Here is a 20,919-nt window from a genome sequence, read left to right as displayed (position 1 = left end):
CATGACACTGGCTTGACAATGATTCACCTGATATGATACCAAAAGCACAGGCAACAAATGAAATAGAAATGGGCTTCATCAAAATTACATCAAAGGACACAGCTAACAGAATGAACAGGCAACCCACAAAGGGACAAAATATTGTGCAGATCATGCATCTGATAAAGGATTAATATTCAGGATATATAAAGAACTTCTACAACTCAATAACAAAAAACAAAAAAACTCAATTAAAAATTGGGCAGCCCCAACCGGTTTGGCTCAGTGGAGAGAGCGTCGGCCTGCAGACTGAATGGTCCCAGGTTTGGTTCCGGTCAAGGGCATGTGCCTTGGTTGTGGGCACATCCCCAGTGGGAGGTGTGCAGGACACAACTGATTGATGTTTCTCTCTCATCGATGTTTCTAACTCTCTATCCCTCTCCCTTCCTCTCTGTAAAAAATCAATAAAATATATTTTAAAAAATCAGATATTAGAAAGTATCTTGAATTGAGTGACAATGAAAAACAACATATCAGAATTTCTAGGATGCTGCTAAAGCAGTACTTAGGAAGCAATTTATAGCATTGAACATCTATATTAGAGAAAAAAAGAGGCCACAAATAAATTACCTCAGCTTCCACCTTAAATTAGAACAGTGCAAATTAACTGAGTTGGAGGGGATGGGGTATAATAGGCAACTATTGTTTTTATTGCTCTACATTCCTTATCTTGGGAAGTCATTCTTCCCTCATCACCCACTCCAAGTGATTCTCGTGAGGTTGAAATTCACAATAGCCAATGCCCTTGGAGTATGCAGCCCATAATAATACTCTATTCCCCTGGGTTTAGTGAGTGGTCCAATATGTGCAAGCAGTAATCCAAGCTGGGCCCACCAGAGACCTTTCCTGGGATTTATTGATATTAAATACTAGAGCCCTGGTGCACGAAATTCATGCATGGGGTGGTGGTGGTCCTGGTCCCTCATCCTGGCCTGCACCTGCTCGCAATCCAGGACCCCTTGGGGGATATCCAACTGCCTGTTTAGGCCCAATCCCTGTGGACATCCCTCTCACAATCTGGGACCACTGGCTCCTAACCACTCGCCTGCCTGCCTGCCTTGCCTGATCGCCCCTAACCACCTTTGCCTTGGCTCCTGCAGCTTTGTCTGGAAGGTCGTTTGGCTGTCTGGTCTAATTAGAATATTATGCTTTTATTATAGATACTTAAGTAGGGGAGGATATTATCTTTTTCTAGGCTTTCCAAACTGGCTAATGTAAGCCTAGAGCCATCTGTGCCATGTCCTCCATACCTTCCCCATAGGGAAGAAGGCTCTTGACAATGGGACAGAATGGACCAGAGAGAAGCAGAGTGGAAAAGGGAGAATCCTAAGGCTATCCTTTGAGCCCTGGGATCTATCCAAACCTGAAGCCAAATAATCCATTTACTTGGTGAGTTATGAGCCAATGCATTCCCCTTGGGCTTAAGCCAATTTGACTTGTTTCTCCTGTTTGCAATTGAAGGAGTCTTACATGACAGATAGGTGAAGTGAGTTGACAGTAAAATATTGGAGCTGGAAATCTAAAATCAGGTCTCACTGCTACCAAAGCTCACAGTTAAATACCATTTCCTACTTGTGGGAACCAAGGGGCAAATACCTGTGATTCAGAATGGAGGGGATGGGCAGATGGGAGAAGCTATGGACTTGCACCAAGTAGGGGAACAGTGGCCTTAACTCTAGAAAGCCTGACCTGAGACTGAGCTTTGAGGGTAACTACTCAGCTCAACCCCACTTGGAGAAGTTGCTTCACCTCAGACCCCTAACCCTTGCAAGAGAGTCAAGAGACATGACAACAGGACAATGGCATATTTATTTACAATTGGACCAAAAAAAGGCATACAGGCATTTTTAATTAAAAATAATGATGATGATGATTTAAAAAGTCAGAAAAATTGATGATGTTTAAATCCTTTATGAGGAGTACATTTCCCTACTCCCCCCCAAAAGAGAATCTCTTAGGGAAAAAAAAAATCCAAGATTTGAATAAACAAGACTCCATTATCATTCTCTACTGCTTAAGTTCCCCTTTCTTCAACCTGATTCTTGGTGGCTGCCATGTGGCACTGTGGAGTCACTGTGAGGCAAGGTTGAGAAGTTCACTGGTTTGATTGGTGGAGCTGGTAGGGGCCGTTCTGAGAATAACCTGGGAGGGGGGAGGGGGTAGAGTGTGTTCCTAGCTTAACCAGCATCCTGAGCTTTGTCTTGTGGTGGGAGTCCCAAAAGGGCTGGAGCAAGGGTGAGTGGCTGTTACTTAAACCCTAATCCCAGGGTGGGTTTGGTCTCTTGCAATTTAAGAGAAAGTGACATGCACAGAGTGGGTGGGCAGTGAGGGTGGAGGGAAGACTTGGCCCCAAGAGTGGGTGTTGATAAAAGAGCCAGATCTGCCATGTTAGTTACCTCTAACTTGGGGTAACTGGCTCTTTGCCTATCCCTGGGAATTGGGGAAGAAATGACAGAATTTACCTGCCATTTCCTTTTCACCAGCAGTTTTCTGGGTGTCCCGCAAAGGAGGCAAGAACTCAAATGGGAGGAGGGAGGGAATGGGTTTGGCTAAAAGAGCTGTGCATGGGCGCTAAGGCTGGGGGATGTCAGGGAGGGAATGCCTCTCCCCAGCCATCTAAAGGAAGAGAACTGAAGTCTCCAGGCCTTGTTCTGCTCGAAGTGGGGGAAGAGAGACCCCCCACCACCAGCACAGTTTGCAAAGAACAGCAACCCCCTGAGGAAGGGACTGGGGAGAAATCCTAAAGGGTGAAGACCCTCAGCCCAGGCACAGACATGTGGAAATACTTGGATTGGCTTTGGAAATACCTGGCCCTGGATCCAGGATTTCGTGGCACAGAAATAGTTCGCTGCAAGTCTCTTCTCTGCTCCAGCAAATTTCCACTGCTCCCTAGTACTTCTGGGGATTTCCTTGTAGCCACCAAGACTGGACTTGCTCCTGGTGACAAGACGACCCGAGGCCTGGCTAGAAGCCCTGCCTTGGGCAGCCCCGGGAGAAGGCTGGAGAGGTGAGAAGAGGGAGGGAAAGTGGCTGGTACAGGCAGGTTGGCACTGAGGATGCATGTCCGGGCTAGAGCTGTGCTTGTCACGGCATCAATGGCGAGGATGGACGGTGAGAGGCTTGGAAACCTCACTGAAGTCCCAGAAGGTCTGGTTTTCCTTTTCCAGTTAGTCGTGGGGTGGCCAACAGCCCTGAGGAACTGAGGTGGAGACAGTGACCAAAACCCAGTGTCTCGGTGGACTTATCCATGCTGGATCCATTGTTAAAAAACATAAAACAAAAAAACAAGGAAAAAACCCCTAACCAAAAATAAACCTGAACAGGTCCCAGAGTTCCTGCTGAAGGGAACTTTCTTGGTACTGAAGAAAAAACGACCCACAAAAACGTCATCCCCCACAGAATTGGAATAAGATGATGGAGAAAAATGCAAGATTTATCTACAGGTCCTCCCGCCCCCCACGCAGCCCTGGGATCCAGGAACACTGTGCCAGGAGTTACATTCCAAACAAGCAGGAGTTACTTTATTTTGCGTGCCTGCAGTTCCCCACGCAGGGTGGCTTCCTGTCCATGGACGGAGTGGGCATGGCTATGGTCCACCCCCGTCAGTCTATCTTCACAGCAGCGTAGATCTTGCGGACAAACATGTAGGCTGCATAGAAGCCGATGGTGCCCGTGAGGAGCCAGAAGGACAGGACCATGAGGGCCGTGTAGCCAAAGTAGAGGAGAGAGGGGATGAACTCGACGATGTCCAGCTGGAACACGAGCAGGGGAGAAAAGAGAGGGGTGGACACTTAGTGCCAGCCTGCCACGGCCGACTGCCCCCTCCCCACGGTTTCATGGCAAAGCCTGGCAGGAAAAGGGGCTTGCTCCAGAGGGGCAGCCGGGCCCACAGCCACAGCAAGCCTTCTTCCACACTAGGGCCCGTGCACTGCCTTGGATTCTCACGACCACCATGACAGGTTATTAGCTCATGTTACAGGTGGGCACTGAGGGGTTAAACAACACCCACAGTTACACAGCCAGGAAGTAGAAGGAGCTGGGGTTTGAACCTGGGGCTAGAGTGCTAGGAGTCCAAGGCCCAACTCTATCGACCCAAGCCATCTGGCTGTGGTAAGAGGGGCTAGGGGTCCCCCAGGGAAAGGCCTAGGAGCTCACGGGAAGACAGGGGTGACTTAGGGGCGAGGACCAGATGCAGTACGAACAGATACAGCCCTGTCACTTCTTTACCCTCCAGTCCCCAGGACAATACAGTGAGACTCCTGAACGGCTGGAGTAGCAGACAGGGAATGGGGGAGGAGAGGCGTTTCAGAGTCCCAGCTTAAGGACCAGAGAGCCACCATATGCCTGCCCCAGCCTACGGTCCTCTCTTTCTCAAAACGCTCCTGTCACTTTTTTCAAAACAATATATTTTTATTGATTTCAGAGAAGAGAGGGAGAGATAGAAACATCAATGATGAGAGAATCATCCATCGGCTGCCTCCTGCACACCCCTTACTGGGGATCGAGCTCGAAACCTGGGCATATGCCCTTGACTGGAATCGAACCTGGGACTCTTCAGTCCACAGGCTGACGCTCTATCTACTGAGCCAAACCACCTAGGGCTACTGTCACTTTTTCTTTTTTTTAAATATATTTTATTGATTTTTTACAGAGAGGAAGGGAGAGAGATAGAGAGTTAGAAACATCGATGAGAGAGAAACATTGATCAGCTGCCTCCTGCACATCTCCCACCAGGGATATGCCCGCAACCCAGGCACATGCCCCTGACCGGAATCGAACCTGGGACCTTCCAGTCCGCAGGCCGACGCTCTATCCGCTGAGCCAAACCGGTCTCGGCTACTGTCACTTTTTAACACCTCACAGGGATTTTATCTTGGAGCATTTTGGACTCCTCTGTAGAGTTTTGAGGCTTGGGCAGGGAGGCCAAGGATTTGTGTTGTGCTGGTATGTCCCGTGGTTGGCAAAGTGCAGCTCGCGAGCCACATGCGGCTCTTTGGCCCCTTGAATGTGGCTCTCCCTAAGCCTTAGGAGTACCCTAATTTTTCTAAAAAATATATATCTTATTGATTTTTTACAGAGAGGAAGGGAGAGGGATAGAGAGTTAGAAACATCAATGAGAGAGAAACATCGATTCAGCTGCCTCCTGCACACTCCCTTCTGGGGATGTGCCCGCAACCAAGGTACGTGCCCTTGACCAGAATCGAACCTGGGACCCTTCAGTCTGCAGGCCGACGCTCTATCCACTGAGCCAAACCGGCTAGGGCAGGAGTACCCTAATTAAGTTAATAACAATGTACCTACCTATATAGTTTAAGTTTAAAAAATTTGGCTCTCAAAACAAATTTCAATCGTTGTACTGTTGCTATTTGGCTCTGTTGACTAATGAGTTTGCCGACCACTGTGCTAGGCCAAGTGGAGCTAATCTGGAACCTTGGTATCAAGATCTGCCCAGATACTAGGCAGGACCTGCGTGGGGCCTGCTCCAGGGCTCATGGACAGACACATGGTCCCAAAATGCCAGGAGCCCAGAAGAAAACAATAAAGTCACTGTTTTGTTTTTCTGTTTTTTAAAGATGTATTTATTGATTTTATTTTATTTTTTAAAGAGAAAGAGGAAGGGAGAGGGAGAGAGAAAGAGAAAGACTGGTGTGAGAGAAACATCCATCAGAATTGAATGGATGACCTTTCAGTGCACGGGACAACACTCAACCAACTGAGCCACACCAGCCAGGGACTGTTTTTTAAAATTTTTTAATCATTTATGGACATGTTTGGAGAGAGAGAAAGGAAATGAGGGAGGGAGGGAGGGAGGGAGAGGGTGAGAGAGAGAGAAACATTAATCAGTTGCCTTCTATATGTGCCCCAACTGAGGATGGAATCGGCAACCCAGGTATGTGCCCTGACCGGGAGTTGAACTGGCAACCTTTTAGTGTACAGGACTATGCTAAACCAACTGAGCCTCTCTGGCTGGGCATAAGGTCACTGTTTTGAGACCTTCCTGAGGTCAAACATTCTCAAACTGAAGGTGAAGGCCATGTCCTCAGGCTCTACCTGACACCTCTCCTTTTATAGCCTTTCTTGTGGCTGGAGAAAGGATGATGTGAGGTGGGGACAGGGGATAGGGTAGCGGTAAATCCAGTGGTAAAACCAGGAAAGGGATGAGGCAAATAAGGCAGTACTGGAAGGGTCCTTTGAAATTCAGACAGGCCTTTTACAGACAAGGCAGGCTCTGGGGATGGAGGAGGAGGTTTTAAGAACAGAGAAGAAAGAATGAGGCAGAGGAAGGAAGGACAGGAGACTATGATGTGACTCTAGGGGTCCTGGTAGGAGGCTATGATAGTTATGACTTGCTTGCCCAACACTGTCTCCTGTCGTCCTTCTGCCCAGTGTTTGGAGTACCCACTCCTCACTCTGTGGTCCTGTTGGGGCTGTCATTCCTAGTGTAAAACCTAAGCTAGTCAGAGTAAGCCATCCCATTGGACCTGAGGAACAATAGGGATGGATGGCATGTAACCTGGGCCAGTAACAGTTTTCCCTCAGGGATTGATGATGTGATGGTAGAAGACAGACGTTCTTTTAGCTCTGGGGGTGCAAAGCTGAAAAAAAGGAGCCTCTAGGGCCGCCAAGGATCAACTTTCCACTTTGTGGAAAGATCCTGCCAGCAGACTGAAGCCAAGCAAACACCATGTGCCCGAGCCAGGCGAGCCAGGCTCCCTTTCATTCGTCCACACTTTACCTATGTGGCTCACACAGTACAGACGATCCGAGATGCAGACAAAGCTGTGGCCCATCCTGTCCTTATTGTGAAGGACTGGACCGTACTTGAATGAAGAAGGGAAGGAAGCATCCAGAGACAGGACACCTGAGGTCCTAAATTTGGGTGCTAAAGGCTATTTCATCATTTTCTGTTTTTATATTTACTAACTCTTTTCATTTATCCTCTTTATCCTTCCATGTTCTTTTTCCCCCTAGCTTCTTGAGGTGAATACTGTTATCATCAATGTCTGTTTTTCCTATTAAAAGCATTGGTAGGTGATGTATTTCTTTTAATACCCCTTTGGCTATATGTCACAGGTTTTTCATGCAATAGTTTCATGGTTATATATTCTGAAAGCTTTTGTCTCCCAAACATACAGAACATAGACTCTCTTTCCTAAAAACATACATGTTCCAGAGCAGAGACAGTTCTATACTGGCATTGGTCCCACTGTTGATGGGAAAGTAAGATTCAGACACTTGAGTTTTTCCCAGCACCCTCTTCCCCACTATCCTGCCCTAAAAGGGATAAGGGAACTTGTTAACAAAATAAGTGTGGTACCTTGTTAACAAAATAAAAGATGGCATAGACCAGGACGTAGAATGCAGATCCCCCGGAGACTAGGAAATTCCTCCACCACCAGCGGTAATCCTGAGGAGGAAACACAAGGGTCAGAACTCTTCCCCAAGCTTCACAGATGCCCAAGGAGCTAAAGGCTCTGGGTAAGAACAGTAATATTTGGGGTGATGGGAATGTTTTATATCTTGACTAAAATGGTGGTTTCACAACTGTATGCATTTTCAAAGGCACATTAAAAAGGGTGAACTTCCTTGTTAATAAAATACACCTTAATTTTAAAAAATCAACAACAACAAAAGAATAGTAATAACAACTAACATGTTGTGAGCAAATGCTCCCCATGAGCCAGTACAATTCTAAGTGCTACATGTGAATCAGCCCAGTTTAGTCACTGTAGCGGCACTCTGAGTCAGGTGCTACTGCGACCCTTGTTACATTAGGAAAGCACGGAGAGGTTAAGCAACTGCAACCAGAGCTACTAATGAAGGAGCCCACTGAATACTGGAGGCTCAGAGAGAGGAAGTGATATGCCAGCCCGAGACCTCATGGCCAGAGGGGGAACATGGGAAACCCAGACAGCCTCATGACCCATTCAATGTTGGACCCAGGCTCCCCACCCCCAACTCCTGGCCCCATGCCCCTTACCTCTGCACACAGCTGAAAGTACACCATGACAATGCTGATTTGTGAGCAGGATACCACCAGGATGATGAAGACGAGGAATAGGAAGCCAAAGAGGTAATAGAACTGATTCTCCCAGATTGCCTGCGGACACATCACAGCCGGCCTTCAACTAGCCTGCTTCCATCCAGTGGCCCTTTCCCCTGGCTTACCCTGCCTGCTCTCAGGACACTAGCCCTCAGGTAGGACTGGCATACCACCTGTCACCAGGGCAGGAATGGAGGTATCACAATACCACCAGGGCCTATGTGCCTGGCACATGGCTCTCACTGGCCCTCCTGCCTGGAGCAGAGGGTGAGCCAGCCTATTCTTAGGGAGTGGCTGGGGCATGGCTGACCCTATGATGGGTGGGCTCTACCCTGAACACTGCAGCTTGTAGAAAGCTGCATCACACCCTTGTCAAAAGTATATAGCAGCCCAGCCAGCATGACTCAGTGGTTGAGTGTCGACCTATAAACCAGGAGGTCAGCGTTCGATTCCTGGTCAGGGCACATGCCCAGGTTGCGGGCTCAATCCCCAGTGTGGGGCATGCAGAAGGCAGCAATCAATGATTCTTTCTCATCATTGATGTTTCTATCTCTCTCTCTCTCTCTCCCTCTCCCTTCCTCTCTGAAATCAATAAAAAACATTTTTTAAAAAATTACATAGCAGCCGCCACCACTCAGGGGGAGCTTACCACACGGCAGGCAAGCTACATGCTTCATGGACATCTTCACATATGAACCTATGAAAGTGTGGACTTTTACAGTTAAAGAAGTCAAGGCTCAGTGAGGCTGGTGACTGGCCCAGGGTCACACAAAGAGAATTGAGGTGGCTGCGCTGGCAGGGAACCCATTCTCTGACCCTTTTCCTAGGTAGGGCTGGGTGAGCAAGGGGATCTCAGCCGGGAGGGGCTGGGCCACTCCAGAGCAGTGAATACTTGTCCAGCACTGACTGGGTGCAAGGCACCCTCTGTGCTGGGCACCAAGTTAGTTGAGACAGATTTCAATGGCTGTAAAGAGATCTACTGCCAATTTTCATTGCATGCCTGGGACAAGAGCAATCGTCATCACAGCCACAGCTACAATTTAACAAGCGTTTCTGCCTTTTACAGACATCATATTTCAGCCTCACAATGACCCTGAAAACAGGCCTCGTTCCCTCCATTTTCCTGAGTCTTTTGAGTAACAGGTAAATCTGCACAGGAACCCAGAAATCAAAGCAGATGCAACAATATTAAAAATAGTGATGACTGCCAAAACCGGTTTGGCTCAGTGGATAGAGCGTCGGCCTGCGGACTGAAGGGTCCCAGGTTCGATTCCGGTCAAGGGCATGTACCTGGGTTGCGGGCATATCCCCAGTGGGAGATGTGCAGGAGGCAGCTGATCGATGTTTCTAACTCTCTATCCCTCTCCCTTCCTCTCTGTAAAAAATCAATAAAATATATTTTAAAAAAAATAGTGATGACTGACTGCAGTATTACTGAAACAGCTTCTATTCATTGAACCCTCCCACACTGGACCCTGCACACATGCCGTATCTCATTTGACCTTCCAAGCCATCCTAAGAGGAAGGACTGTTATCCTGTTGGGTGAAAAATGGGGGCTCCAAGAGGTTAAATGGCCCATCTGAAATCTCAGAGCCAGTAAGAGGCAGAGCACCTCGGTGAAGGGGAAGGGATGCTAGCGGCGATGAAGGCTGTGTGGTGTGGAGGGAAGGGGAGCAGACAGCACTACTCACACTGAAGATGAAGAAAAGTTCGATGAACATGGCACCAAAGGGCAGGATCCCAGCCATGAGAATGCTGCAGCAGAACAGGAGGGTTAACATTGGGAGGAGACCCAGCCAGGATCCCTCCCTCGCTAGCCTGACTGAGAAAGCCTGCACGGTGTGGTGGTTCTAATTCTTTCGGGATGCTTCTGTACCATTATAGCCTCTTGAGAGGTAAGCCGGTGGGCATCATTCTCTGTTTTATAGATGGGGAAACTGAAGTACAGAGATGCAGGCTGACTTGCTTAAGGTCCAAGCAATGGTTTTAACCTGTGTCACTGCACCTTTCCACCCCTCCCCCAACCTGGTTCCTAGGCCAACACCAAATCTGGCTGTAACTCAGTCCTCTTTATCTTAGAGCAAAATTAAGCTTTCATGAAGTCTACTAGGCCCAGCTGAGCTGCAAAACACCAGTCACAGCATCCTTGGGGGGACGCACCTTCTTCCATGTTCTCCTAAGAAGAGCAGTGCTAACCTTACCATTCCTGAAGGCCCCTGCTGGAGACTCACCCCACAAATCGGTTCATGTACCACCGCTGTTCAGGGATCTGCCGGGGAATCTGGTTGGTGCGCACAGGGTTGTCATATGGCTGCTTTCTGAAGCCGAAGTAGTAGCCGAGGTAGACGAGGGGCAGGGAGATCCCGAACCACATGCACAGCAGGGCCACCATAGTGGGGAAGGGCACCTGAGGACACAGCACCATGAGGCCCCATGAGGCCCGGATGCCCAGGCTGGAGACTGCAAAGGGAAGGGGACCTTCTAGGGTCCCAGGGAAGGAGGGTGTGTACAGCAGGGCCACCATCATGGGGAAGGTCCTACAGACACATCCCCACAGGGCTTCTGGCCAGAGCCTTCTGAAGCTGACCCCAGCCCTGGGGAAAAGTGGAGTGCACATGGAAAACCACCTGGGCTATGAAGACAGAACCACAGCCTCCCAGAGCTCGTCATCCAGGGAGGAAGTGGGGAAAGAACAGGGACCGAGGAAACTGAGGGCATGAAGGGAAGATGAAGAGGCCAGAATGAAGGGACATTATGTGTTTGGTATGTTAAGTGAAGAAAAAAAGGGGGGAGGGACACACTGCACAAATAGTGTGTTCCTTATTTTGTCAAAATAAAACCCTGCAATATACTACTAACTAAATGAAGCAGGTTATATAACTTTATGTCTAGCACTCCATTTTAATAAAAATACCCAATATTTAAATGTGTAAGTGCCTAGAAAGACCTATACCAGTGGTTGGCAAACTCATTAGTCAACAGAGCCAAATAGCAACAGTACAAGGATTGAAATTTCTTTTGAGAGCCAAATTTTTTAAACTTAAACTATATAGGTAGGTACATTGTTATTAACTTAATTAGGGTACTCCTAAGCTGGCCTTTGCTAAAAACGTCCTCAATCTGATTGAGGTACGTTCGCTGAGGTCGACCCCTTCCAACTCTCCCATCCACACCTGTCTTGTATACTTGTTTCAGATAGACGAGTGTGGATGGGAGAGTTGGAAGGGGTCGACCTCAGCGAACGTACCTCAAAACAATGTACCTCCCCCGCGCTGCGTATCCCACGGCCCACGGCCCGCCTGCGCCGCGTCTCCCGTCGCTCGACCGACCGACACCCCCCACTTCTTCTAACACCACTTCTTCAAAATAGACTCGCCCAGGCCAAAAACCGACTTCTACGCATGGGCCACGAAGTTTCAATCGCACTGTACGTGCGCGCCCACACATGGTATTTTGTGTAAGAGCCACACTCAGGGGGCCAAAGAGCCGCATGTGGCTCGCAAGCCGCGGTTTGCTGACCACTGACCTATACCAAAAAGTTGTTAGTACTTTCTCGGCTAGGGTATGGAGGATGAAAACGAATTTTTCACTTTCTTCTTTAACTTCTTCTCTAAAGTATTATGTTTTGATAAGAATCATGCAAAAAGAGCCCTGGCTGTTGTGGCTCAGTTGGTTGGGTGTTGTCCCATGCACCAAAAGGTTGTCGGTTCAATTCCCGGTCAGGGCACATACCCAGGTTGCACAGTTGATCCCAGGTCGAGGGTGTGCTGGAGGCAGCCGATTGATGCTTCGTTCTCACGGATGTCTCTCTCTCTTTCTCTCCCTCTCCATTCTTCTCTCTCTAAAAATCACTAAAAGATATTTTTTAAAAATCAATTTAAAGAAAAAAAAAGAATCATGCAAAAAGAAATTAATTAATAAAACCACGCCAGGGTACAGTGTCGCTGTCTGGAAGCAAGAGGGGCCAGGTTGGGGAGCTTCATCTAGAGAACTCCCAGCTGTCCCAGTGGGATCCCCAGGCTACAGGTTCTCAGCCCCTCCATGTCCTCTAGGACTCAACTCAAGAATCATTCCCCCAGAAAGCAATTCCCGATTCCCAGACTAGGCAGGACTCATGTTCAAGTACTTAAAACAGAACTTATTCCAAAGTAAGCATCTTATAAATGTTTGCTATTATTATTTTATAATTTTTAAATTACATTCTTCGATTTTAAATAAATCTAAAAAGAGGAAAAAGAGTGAAAAAAAATATAGTAAAGATCTGCATAGTATTTATCTCTGGGTGGTTGGATTCTGGGTTATTTCTGACTTCTTTAACTTCCCTGTACTTTCCAAATTTTCTACAATTGAGTGTTTGTAATGAGCAGTTGGTTATTGGAAGAAAATGTGGAAAGAGAGCATGAACACAGGTATAAAAAAGAGGAAGTGAGAGGAAGAGCGCCACTGTTCTTCCTGGGCAGCTTCCTGGGCCACTGGAAAGAAACCAGTGCTCCGGCAGCCTGGACTGGAAGCCTCACCCAAGGTCCGTTAGTGAGCACCTGCAGGTGGGGGGGAGGTGGCTCTACCTGCTGTGGCTGAGAGTGCAAATGCCTGCCTACCTCTACCACAGTCCTGCTAATTAATCAAGACCCCATCTTCCAACCCTCAACTGAGTTCACAATCCTACTCAATGAGTCCTGGGCAGCTGCTAGAAACAACGGGGGCTGGCAGGATCCCCCCCTGAGGATAGAACAACCTGCAGGGGCTGGTACTGAGGAGCAGGCACTCTTGGCGAGCCTTGTTTTGGGACACTGACCTAATAAACTCACACCAAGTAGCTTTCCCTTGGTTGGAACAAAGGGGAATTCCCCAGTTGGCCCCTGGACTATGGACACCTCCCTATAGAGAAGTAAGTTTTGGCCAGCTGTCTGAAAAGCCCACAGGAAGGCCAGGGCCCAGGCAAGAACATGGGCAGGGCTGGGGAAACCCCAGCTAGCCCTCAGCCCCTAGAGCTGGAAATAGAACTTTGTGAAGACCCAGAAAGGGAAGGGAACAGCAGGAAGTGACCTACGGGAGTAGAGCTGAGCACAGCTGCCCAACCCCCGCTTGCTGGGGAGGGCACTTACCGCTCCTGACGAGTGCTTTCCCCAGATGAAGCAATTCAATACGAAACAAATGCCGAAAACCACGCCAGGGTACAGTGTCGCTGTCTGGAAGCAAGAGGGGCCAGGTTGGGGAGCTTCATCTAGAGAACTCCCAGCTGTCCCAGTGGGGCCCCCAAACTACAGGTTCTCAGCCCCTCCATGTCCTCTAGGACTCAACTCAAGAATCATTCCCCCAGAAAGCAATTCCCGATTCCCAGACTAGGTAGGACTCATGTTCTTTATCCTCTTAGATTCCTGAACAGCCCCTTCCTTGTCCCCATACCAGTTTGTAATTCCATATTGTTGTAACCTAATCAGTGTCTGCCTACACCGCAGACTGAGGAGGAGTGTGCCCTCCTGTTCACTGATGCAATCCTAGCACTTAGAACACAGCAGTTGCTCAATAAACATTTGTTGAATAAAGAATGAATAGCCCTGGCTCGTTTGGCTCAGTAGACAGTGTTGGTTTGCAGACTGAAGGATCCCAAGTTCGATCCCAGTCAAGGGCACATGCCAGGGTAGCAGGCTTGATCCCCAGTGGGGGGCATGCAGGAGACAGTTGATCAATGATTCGCTCTCATCAATGATGTTTCTCCCCGCCCCGCCCCCCCAATTCCTCTTCCTCTCTGAAATCAATAAATATTTTTAAAAAATAAATGAATAAAACTTTTACAAAATGTATATGGCTAGCCCAGCCAGTGTGGTTCAGTGGTTGAGCGCTGACCTATGGACCAGGAGGTCATAGTTTCAGGCTCGATCCCTGGTAGGGGGCATGCAGGAGGCAGCCAATCGATGTTTCTCTTTCTCCCTTCCCCTCTCTCTAAAAAAAAGAACCATGCAAAAAGAAATTAATATATGTCAAGTACTTAAAACAGAACTTATTCCAAAGTAAGCATCTTATAAATGTTTGCTATTATTATTTTATAATTTTTAAATTACATTCTTCGATTTTAAATAAATCTAAAAAGAGGAAAAAGAGTGAAAAAAAATATAGTAAAGATCTGCATAGTATTTATCTCTGGGTGGTTGGATTCTGGGTTATTTCTGACTTCTTTAACTTCCCTGTACTTTCCAAATTTTCTACAATTGAGTGTTTGTAATGAGCAGTTGGTTATTGGAAGAAAATGTGGAAAGAGAGCATGAACACAGGTATAAAAAAGAGGAAGTGAGAGGAAGAGCGCCACTGTTCTTCCTGGGCAGCTTCCTGGGCCACTGGAAAGAAACCGGTGCTCCGGCAGCCTGGACTGGAAGCCTCACCCAAGGTCCGTTAGTGAGCACCTGCAGGTGGAGGGGAGGTGGCTCTACCTGCTGTGGCTGAGAGTGCAAATGCCTGCCTACCTCTACCACAGTCCTGCTAATTAGTCAAGACCCCAGGGCTCCCTGGGAGATAAGAGTTGGCTCCTAGGCATCCTTCAATTTCTATGTCCTGGTGGAGGACAGAGAGGGCAGGAGCTGTCCTCACTGAAGGGCAACAAAGGACCAAAGTCTGGAAAACAGACTGATGGTGACAAGGGGCCTGGCTGCTTCTGCCCCTTTGCACCAGTGGGCAGGGTATATACTACTCCCCGCAGCCCTGACCAGTGTTTGCCCTTCAACTTTTACACTTAGGCTTGGTGGCTAAATTCAGTTATTCTGAATCCTCTATTTCTTCTCTTGCTTGAGACATCAGACTAAGTAGGCTAAAAATCGCCTAAATTCAATCCCTCATTTTATATGGCAACTAAGGCCGTAGGTTCTGCTGCACCTGTGGGTACGAGCCCAGAGTTCCTGACCCTCAGGATATACTCTTCCTGCTCCATCATGCTGCTGCTTCCCAGGGCCTGCTGACACTGCTCCTGAGGAAACCAGGATGAGACTGCTCAGCTCCCCACCAACACCAGGAGGAGGTTGAGGACACTTACACAGAAGGCTCCTTTCTTCCACCGATGGCCTTTTAAAGTGCGGTACAGACGGCCGGCGGAAAATCCACCAAAAACTCTGTGGGAAACAGCAGGGATCCACACCAAGGGACCTGTTAGCTGGAGCACAGCTGGCGTGGAGTGTGCCAGCCCCCGGAGCCCGCTCAGACACACCTACCCCATGAACATGAAGAGGAAGCAGGCAGTGGTCATGAGAGCTCCCCGGCTGGAGGGTGACAGCATCCCAAGCATGGCCACAACTATGGAGGGAGTGGACGGAGAGAGAGAGTCAGTGAATGATCAATCGCCAGGCCCCATCCCCCATCCCAGGCTGGCTGACAAGGACTTGGGCAGATGTAGCAAAATAAGTATACTCCCTTCCTCTTTATAGGAGAAAACTGGGTCTTAGCTGGGGTTCAGAGGGCTGCAGCTTTTAGCCCACAGGGTACTTGCAACCATCCAGGCATTGAGCTGAGAGCATTATGAATGCTAGCCACTACATCTGCCTTATCAACCCTGTGAGGTGGAGGTTAGTTTCCCAATTTCTTAGATGGGGAAACTGAGGCTCACAGAAGTTAAGATCACAAAGCCTGTCATTCACAGTCACAAAGCTTGTAGTTGAGATACAAATCTAGGCAGATTAGTTGCCAAGAGCTTAGATCTTAAAAGTTCTCATCACAAGAAAAAAAAGGAACTATGAGAGATGATAGATATTGAATATTAACTAAACTTATTGCGGTGATCATTTCACAACATATACACGTATCAAATCATTATGTCGTACATCTTAAACTACAATATTTTATGTCAATTAAAAGATGGGTAGCCCTGGCCAGTGTGGCTCAGTTGGTTGGGTGTCATCCTGTGCACGAAAAGGTTGCCAGTTTTATTTCCGCTCAGGGCACATTCTGGGTTTTTGGGCTCAGTCCCCGGTAGGGGACTTGTAGGAGGCAGCCAATTGATGTTTCACTCTGACATCGATGTTTCTCTTTTTCTCTCTCTCCCTCTCCATTCCTCTCTCTAAAAGAAAGAAAAAGTTGGATAAAATCTTAAAAAAATTTTTAGGCAGATTGATTTCAGAACTGTCTATAACTACTATATATTAGTTTTGGGGGGGTTATTCTTGGGGGGGGGGGGAAGACCTGATTCCAGCCCTCATTTTGGTGCTGACTTGATAAATCACTTCATGCCTGACTGCAAAAGGAGGCCAACCTCACAACACTGATGTGTGGCTTCACTGACATAGTGGACGTGGTGGGCTATCAACAGTGCTGAAAGCTCGGATGAGGATCAAATCACCAGGGCCTGGGGCTGAGAGGACCTAGCCTTTCTGCTGGGATGGACAGCTCCATCTGGCCCAGAGATGCTGACATGCCTTTTTCTTCAGGGAGAAAAGCCTACCCTTCTCTCAGACTCAGCCCATGCTGCTCTGGTGACAGCCTCCCACACCAGGCCCACTCACAGATGACGATGAGGATCATACAGAAGAGCTGAATGCCTGAGCCCAACAGGGAGCTGAGGATCATGGGGTACTGGGGTGGCCTGAAGACGTCACCGTGCACCAACTTCCACCCAGACTCTTCCATGGTGTCTTCCTACAGCAAAGGGCCAGAAAGTGAGGCTGTGTCTTTGGCTCTGGTATAGGTAGCTCCTGTAGGGCTCACCCCCAAGGACCCACTCTGACTAGGGATGAGGGTCCCTCAGGTGTCAATCAGCTCTGCTGTGACACAGGAGTGTTAAGTGACACGATACAGTGCTTTTCAGAGCAATGTCACAGGGTATGAGGACACAAACATGAAGCCTACAGCTACATAAATCTCCCTAAGTTCCACAAACCTTATGCATGGAAAAATAATGTAATCATCAACATACAAAAATGTTAACTGATAATTTTTGGGTGGTGAAATTTAGAAGCAATTAATTTTTTAATGATTATAAAAATAATATGTGCTGTCTTGTATAATAAACATGTAAAAAAAATTTGGTATATGGCATGATAATCAAATGATCAAAAAGCCCTGGCTGCCTTGGCTCAATGGTTAGAGCCAAAGAGTTGCGGGTTTGATTCTGGTCAAGGGCATGAACCTGGGTTGCAGGTTCGATCTCTGGCCCAAGTCAGGGAGCAGGAGGCAACCAATCAACGCGTCTCTCTCACATCGGTGTTTTTCTCTCCCCCGCTTCTCCCCCCATTTCCATGCTCCCTGAAAATCAATGGAGAAAATATCCGAAGACTAAAAAAAAACCCAAAAAAAGTAATGTGTATTATAGAAAATTTTTTAAAAATCTAGAAAAACTGAACAAAAGATATAAAACTCATACTCATAGACTTAAAAAGATACAGAAAATAAAATGATTTATACATTTAATGATACCACTGTTTTTGATATATTTCCTTTAATCCTTTATGCATTTGTGTATATGTATATATAATTTGAAATTGGGATCATAGTTATATTTATTGTGTACTTGCTATTTTCAGTTGATGTTTGTGAACATTTCCTCATGCCAATAAATAGTCTTAGAAGTATTATTTTAATGTCTATATACTTTTTCATTATACAGCTATATCATAATATAACCAATCCATCATTATGGAACAGTAGGCAATGTCCAGTTTATTTAAATTATAAATAAAGCTGCAATAAATAGTTCTAGATTAGGTCTTTGTATTTCTGATACTTTCTTTAGGAAAATTCTAAAAGATCTACTGGATTAAAACAAGTCAACTATTTTATAGTATTATATGTTCTTCCAATTAATTACGTTTCAGAAAACTACCAATTTACACTGGCAAGGGTGGCACAAGAAGGTGCTTATCTCACGTTAACCTTGCCAAAAATTAGTCTACGGAAACAAAAATATGTGCTATTTTGAAGGATCTAAACTATTTCTCATGACTGTTTGAATCTGCAGTCTCAGGTGAAAGCAGTTTTTCACATGTTTACTAGCTATGTACAGTTCCTTGTCTGTAAATTCTTTGTTCATTATCACATTAAAGATTTTAGATTTTTTAAAAGTGATTTTATACCAGTTTTTTAACTGTATCATCTTTTTTTGGTTTAAAAAATTTTAATGTCAAATTCATCAAGTTTTCTCCCCTGTGACTTCTTCCATTGCTTTTATGCTTAGAAATCAGAAAGTCTATCCCCATCATTTTGGGTCATTAAACATTTTTTTTGCTTTTCACTATTTATAAGGCTTACTCTATAAATGATACACACACACACACACACACACACACCCCATTGGGTCTGGCAGGCTACTCTGCCCTCCCTCTCCAACTCCATCCCTCCCCAACCAAGACCTCGTACAATGTCATCCTCTTTGTTATAGTTGGCAATGTCCTTCCGGAGGGTCCGAATGATAATCATGCTCAGGATGCCTGAAACAAACAGGAGAGGAAGTTGTCAGCATTGCCAACCAAGTCTTCTGTGTCGCATGCCTTCCTGGGATTGGTGTTTCACTAAGGGATGACTGGCATGTGTGAGCTTCCTCCATTGAGAAGTGGCTATACAGCTGCCTCAGGTCCTCTTTTGGGTATAGCTCCACCCCAGGTATTCGGGCAGGAGTGAACGGAGGGCCACCCCCCAGACAAGGGAAGGAAAGAGCTGCTGGGATAGGTATGAGGAGAATGGCACCCCAGCTACTCCATGGCCTGGTCCTACCAGCTTCTCCAGCCTCACCTCCTCCCAGGCTCCCCTCTTCTCACTCACCCCTGGTTCTATTTTTTTTTTTTTAAATCCTCATCTGAGGATATTTTTTCCGTTGATTTTTAGAGAGTAGAAGGGAGGGGGGGGTAGGTGGGAGAAAGACAGAAAGATCAATCTGAGAGACACACATCAAATGGTTGCCTCCCGCTCCCCAACTGGGGCTGGGGATTGAACCTGCAACCCAGGTACATGACCTTGACTGGGAATTGAACTCACAACCCTGTGGTCCATGGGTCAATGGTGTAAAATGAGCAAACCATTCAGGGCTTGCCCCTGGTTCTTTGCTGCTTTTATTATCACTTCACAGCTGCACTGCTCTCTCACCTCCATACCTTTATGCAGGCTATCCTATACCCTGAATATCCCATTCTTCCCAGATTAATTCCTACTCACGCTAGTATAGTGGTTAAGAGAATAGGTTGTATGACCTAGAGCTAACTTAACTCACAGGACTTCGAGGACTGAAATGCTTATAAGCACAGCAGATGGGCCCTGGGTTATATTAAACAGTAGCTAGCAATATTTTTACTTCTCATATGATATTAAAATGATCAGTTTCATTTCACCTTTGCCCACCACTCTGCCCCCTGCTTACTACCCTCTTGCCATCTGTTTTCTTGCCAGGCTTGTCCCATTGCAGGACGGTGACCCCTGCCTGACCAGCCTGTCCCTAGTTCTTCCACAGGTGACTCCTCCTCATTCAGAGAGGTATTCTCTAAAGTAGCCTTCACCTTTTCCTTACAGCTGTGTATGATCACCTTGTTTATCTGCTTCATGTCACTGATCACTTTCTTTGCTTTTTTGTCTCTTCCACCACCAGAATATAGACTCTGGGTTGGGTTTGCTCACCACCATATCCCCAGCACGTGGCACAGCACCTGCACAGAATGTGCAACACAGTCTTACTGACTGAATGTATGCATGAGATGTATCCATCCCCCCTAGGAGCTCTCCAGAGTAGAGATCAGATCCTGTTCACCTTTGTGTACCTGATGCCTAGCACAGAGCCCTGAGGCCCATTTTTTATCCATGTTTGGCCTCAAGAACACCCCAGAAGTCCCCCTTAAGTGATGTGATGCCTCAGCCCCTTATCCCTCACCTCCTTGTCCTCTCAACCCTCTGACCTACAGATCTCTCACCTGATAGGAAGAAGACCACAACAACGGAGTTAATGATAGAAAACCAGTGGATCTGCACATCACTCATGGTCAGGTAAGTATCCCAGCGAGAGGCCCATTTGATGTCACTTTCCTGGTGGGGGGGAGTAAGCACTTAAGAGTCAAGCCTCCTGCTAAACAACTCCTGCCCAGACCAGAACCCTCCTCCCCTGTTGTAGGTTTCAGCCCCTTCTCACCTCCCAGTGTACCGAGTAGGTGAAGTACAGCTGATTTTCCTTGGTGGGATCAATTTCTTGGGGCGAGGATTTGGCACCCTCAGGCAGAGTGCATGAGCTCTTCTCATCTACTTTGAGGTCTGTGAGAAATAGAGACTCAGTCTGTTTCTGTGGGGGGCCGTTGCTACTACCCAAGGGCTGTCTGGGGGGTGCCTTCAAAGCTGCCTGAGGGGATGGCATGCTGCTGGGACCCAGGTCTGAGTGGAGGCTGGGAGAATAGTTCTCACCTTCCAAAGGGCCTTAGGTGTGTGTGGGGAGGGGTCTAAGCTCCTCATTTATCAACCTTCCTTCACGCAATTCAAACATTCATTTACTCATTCAATCAGTCCCATTCACATGCAAAGCAATATGGGCTCAGTCTATCATATGTTTACTCATTCACTTAGTCCCCAAAGCTCTGGTACTTTAGTTATCCACTCAGATGCCTCTTTCATTCATCCTGTTATCCATCCATTTAATCAACCAAAAAACAGATCACAAGCACGTACTATATCTCAGCTATTGTGCTGGAGATAAAATGATGAGAAAAGGAGACAGGTCTCTAACCTCCAACACCCAATGGGAGACAGATGATGTCAAAATAATCAAATATAAATGTCCAGCTGTGCTCATGACACTCACAAAGGAGAAGCAGTATGGTGTTGGGAAAGTACATAATGTTTTATTTGAGGCCTCTGTGTATGATTTTGTTTGAAAACTAGGTTCCATAGC

General features: G+C 47.0%; 1 protein-coding gene across 3 annotated transcripts in view; it reads right to left on the bottom strand.

Moving 5' to 3' along the window:
• Window positions 1-1,829: 1,829 nt before the first annotated feature.
• Window positions 1,830-20,919, bottom strand: part of TM9SF4 (transmembrane 9 superfamily member 4) — a 54,147-nt gene continuing 35,057 nt past the window's right edge. For 2 of the 3 annotated variants that reach the window (XM_059705873.1, XM_059705874.1), the window contains exons 7-18: window positions 20,170-20,288; window positions 19,955-20,066; window positions 18,417-18,487; window positions 16,568-16,700; window positions 15,284-15,365; window positions 15,109-15,184; window positions 13,190-13,273; window positions 10,316-10,491; window positions 9,776-9,839; window positions 8,021-8,140; window positions 7,358-7,447; window positions 1,830-3,791 (exon numbers count right to left, since the gene is read on the bottom strand). In XM_059705873.1, coding sequence (XP_059561856.1) covers window positions 3,642-3,791; window positions 7,358-7,447; window positions 8,021-8,140; window positions 9,776-9,839; window positions 10,316-10,491; window positions 13,190-13,273; window positions 15,109-15,184; window positions 15,284-15,365; window positions 16,568-16,700; window positions 18,417-18,487; window positions 19,955-20,066; window positions 20,170-20,288 — 1,277 coding nt within the window. In that variant the 3' untranslated portion in view covers window positions 1,830-3,641. The remainder of the gene's footprint in view (window positions 3,792-7,357; window positions 7,448-8,020; window positions 8,141-9,775; window positions 9,840-10,315; window positions 10,492-13,189; window positions 13,274-15,108; window positions 15,185-15,283; window positions 15,366-16,567; window positions 16,701-18,416; window positions 18,488-19,954; window positions 20,067-20,169; window positions 20,289-20,919) is intronic. The other variant, XM_059705875.1, reaches the window with a different exon arrangement.

The sequence above is a fragment of the Myotis daubentonii genome, chromosome 8 (assembly GCF_963259705.1).
Source record: "Myotis daubentonii chromosome 8, mMyoDau2.1, whole genome shotgun sequence".
In the NCBI taxonomy this organism is placed as follows: domain Eukaryota; kingdom Metazoa; phylum Chordata; class Mammalia; order Chiroptera; family Vespertilionidae; genus Myotis; species Myotis daubentonii.
This window is presented reverse-complemented; position numbering and strand designations above follow the sequence as displayed.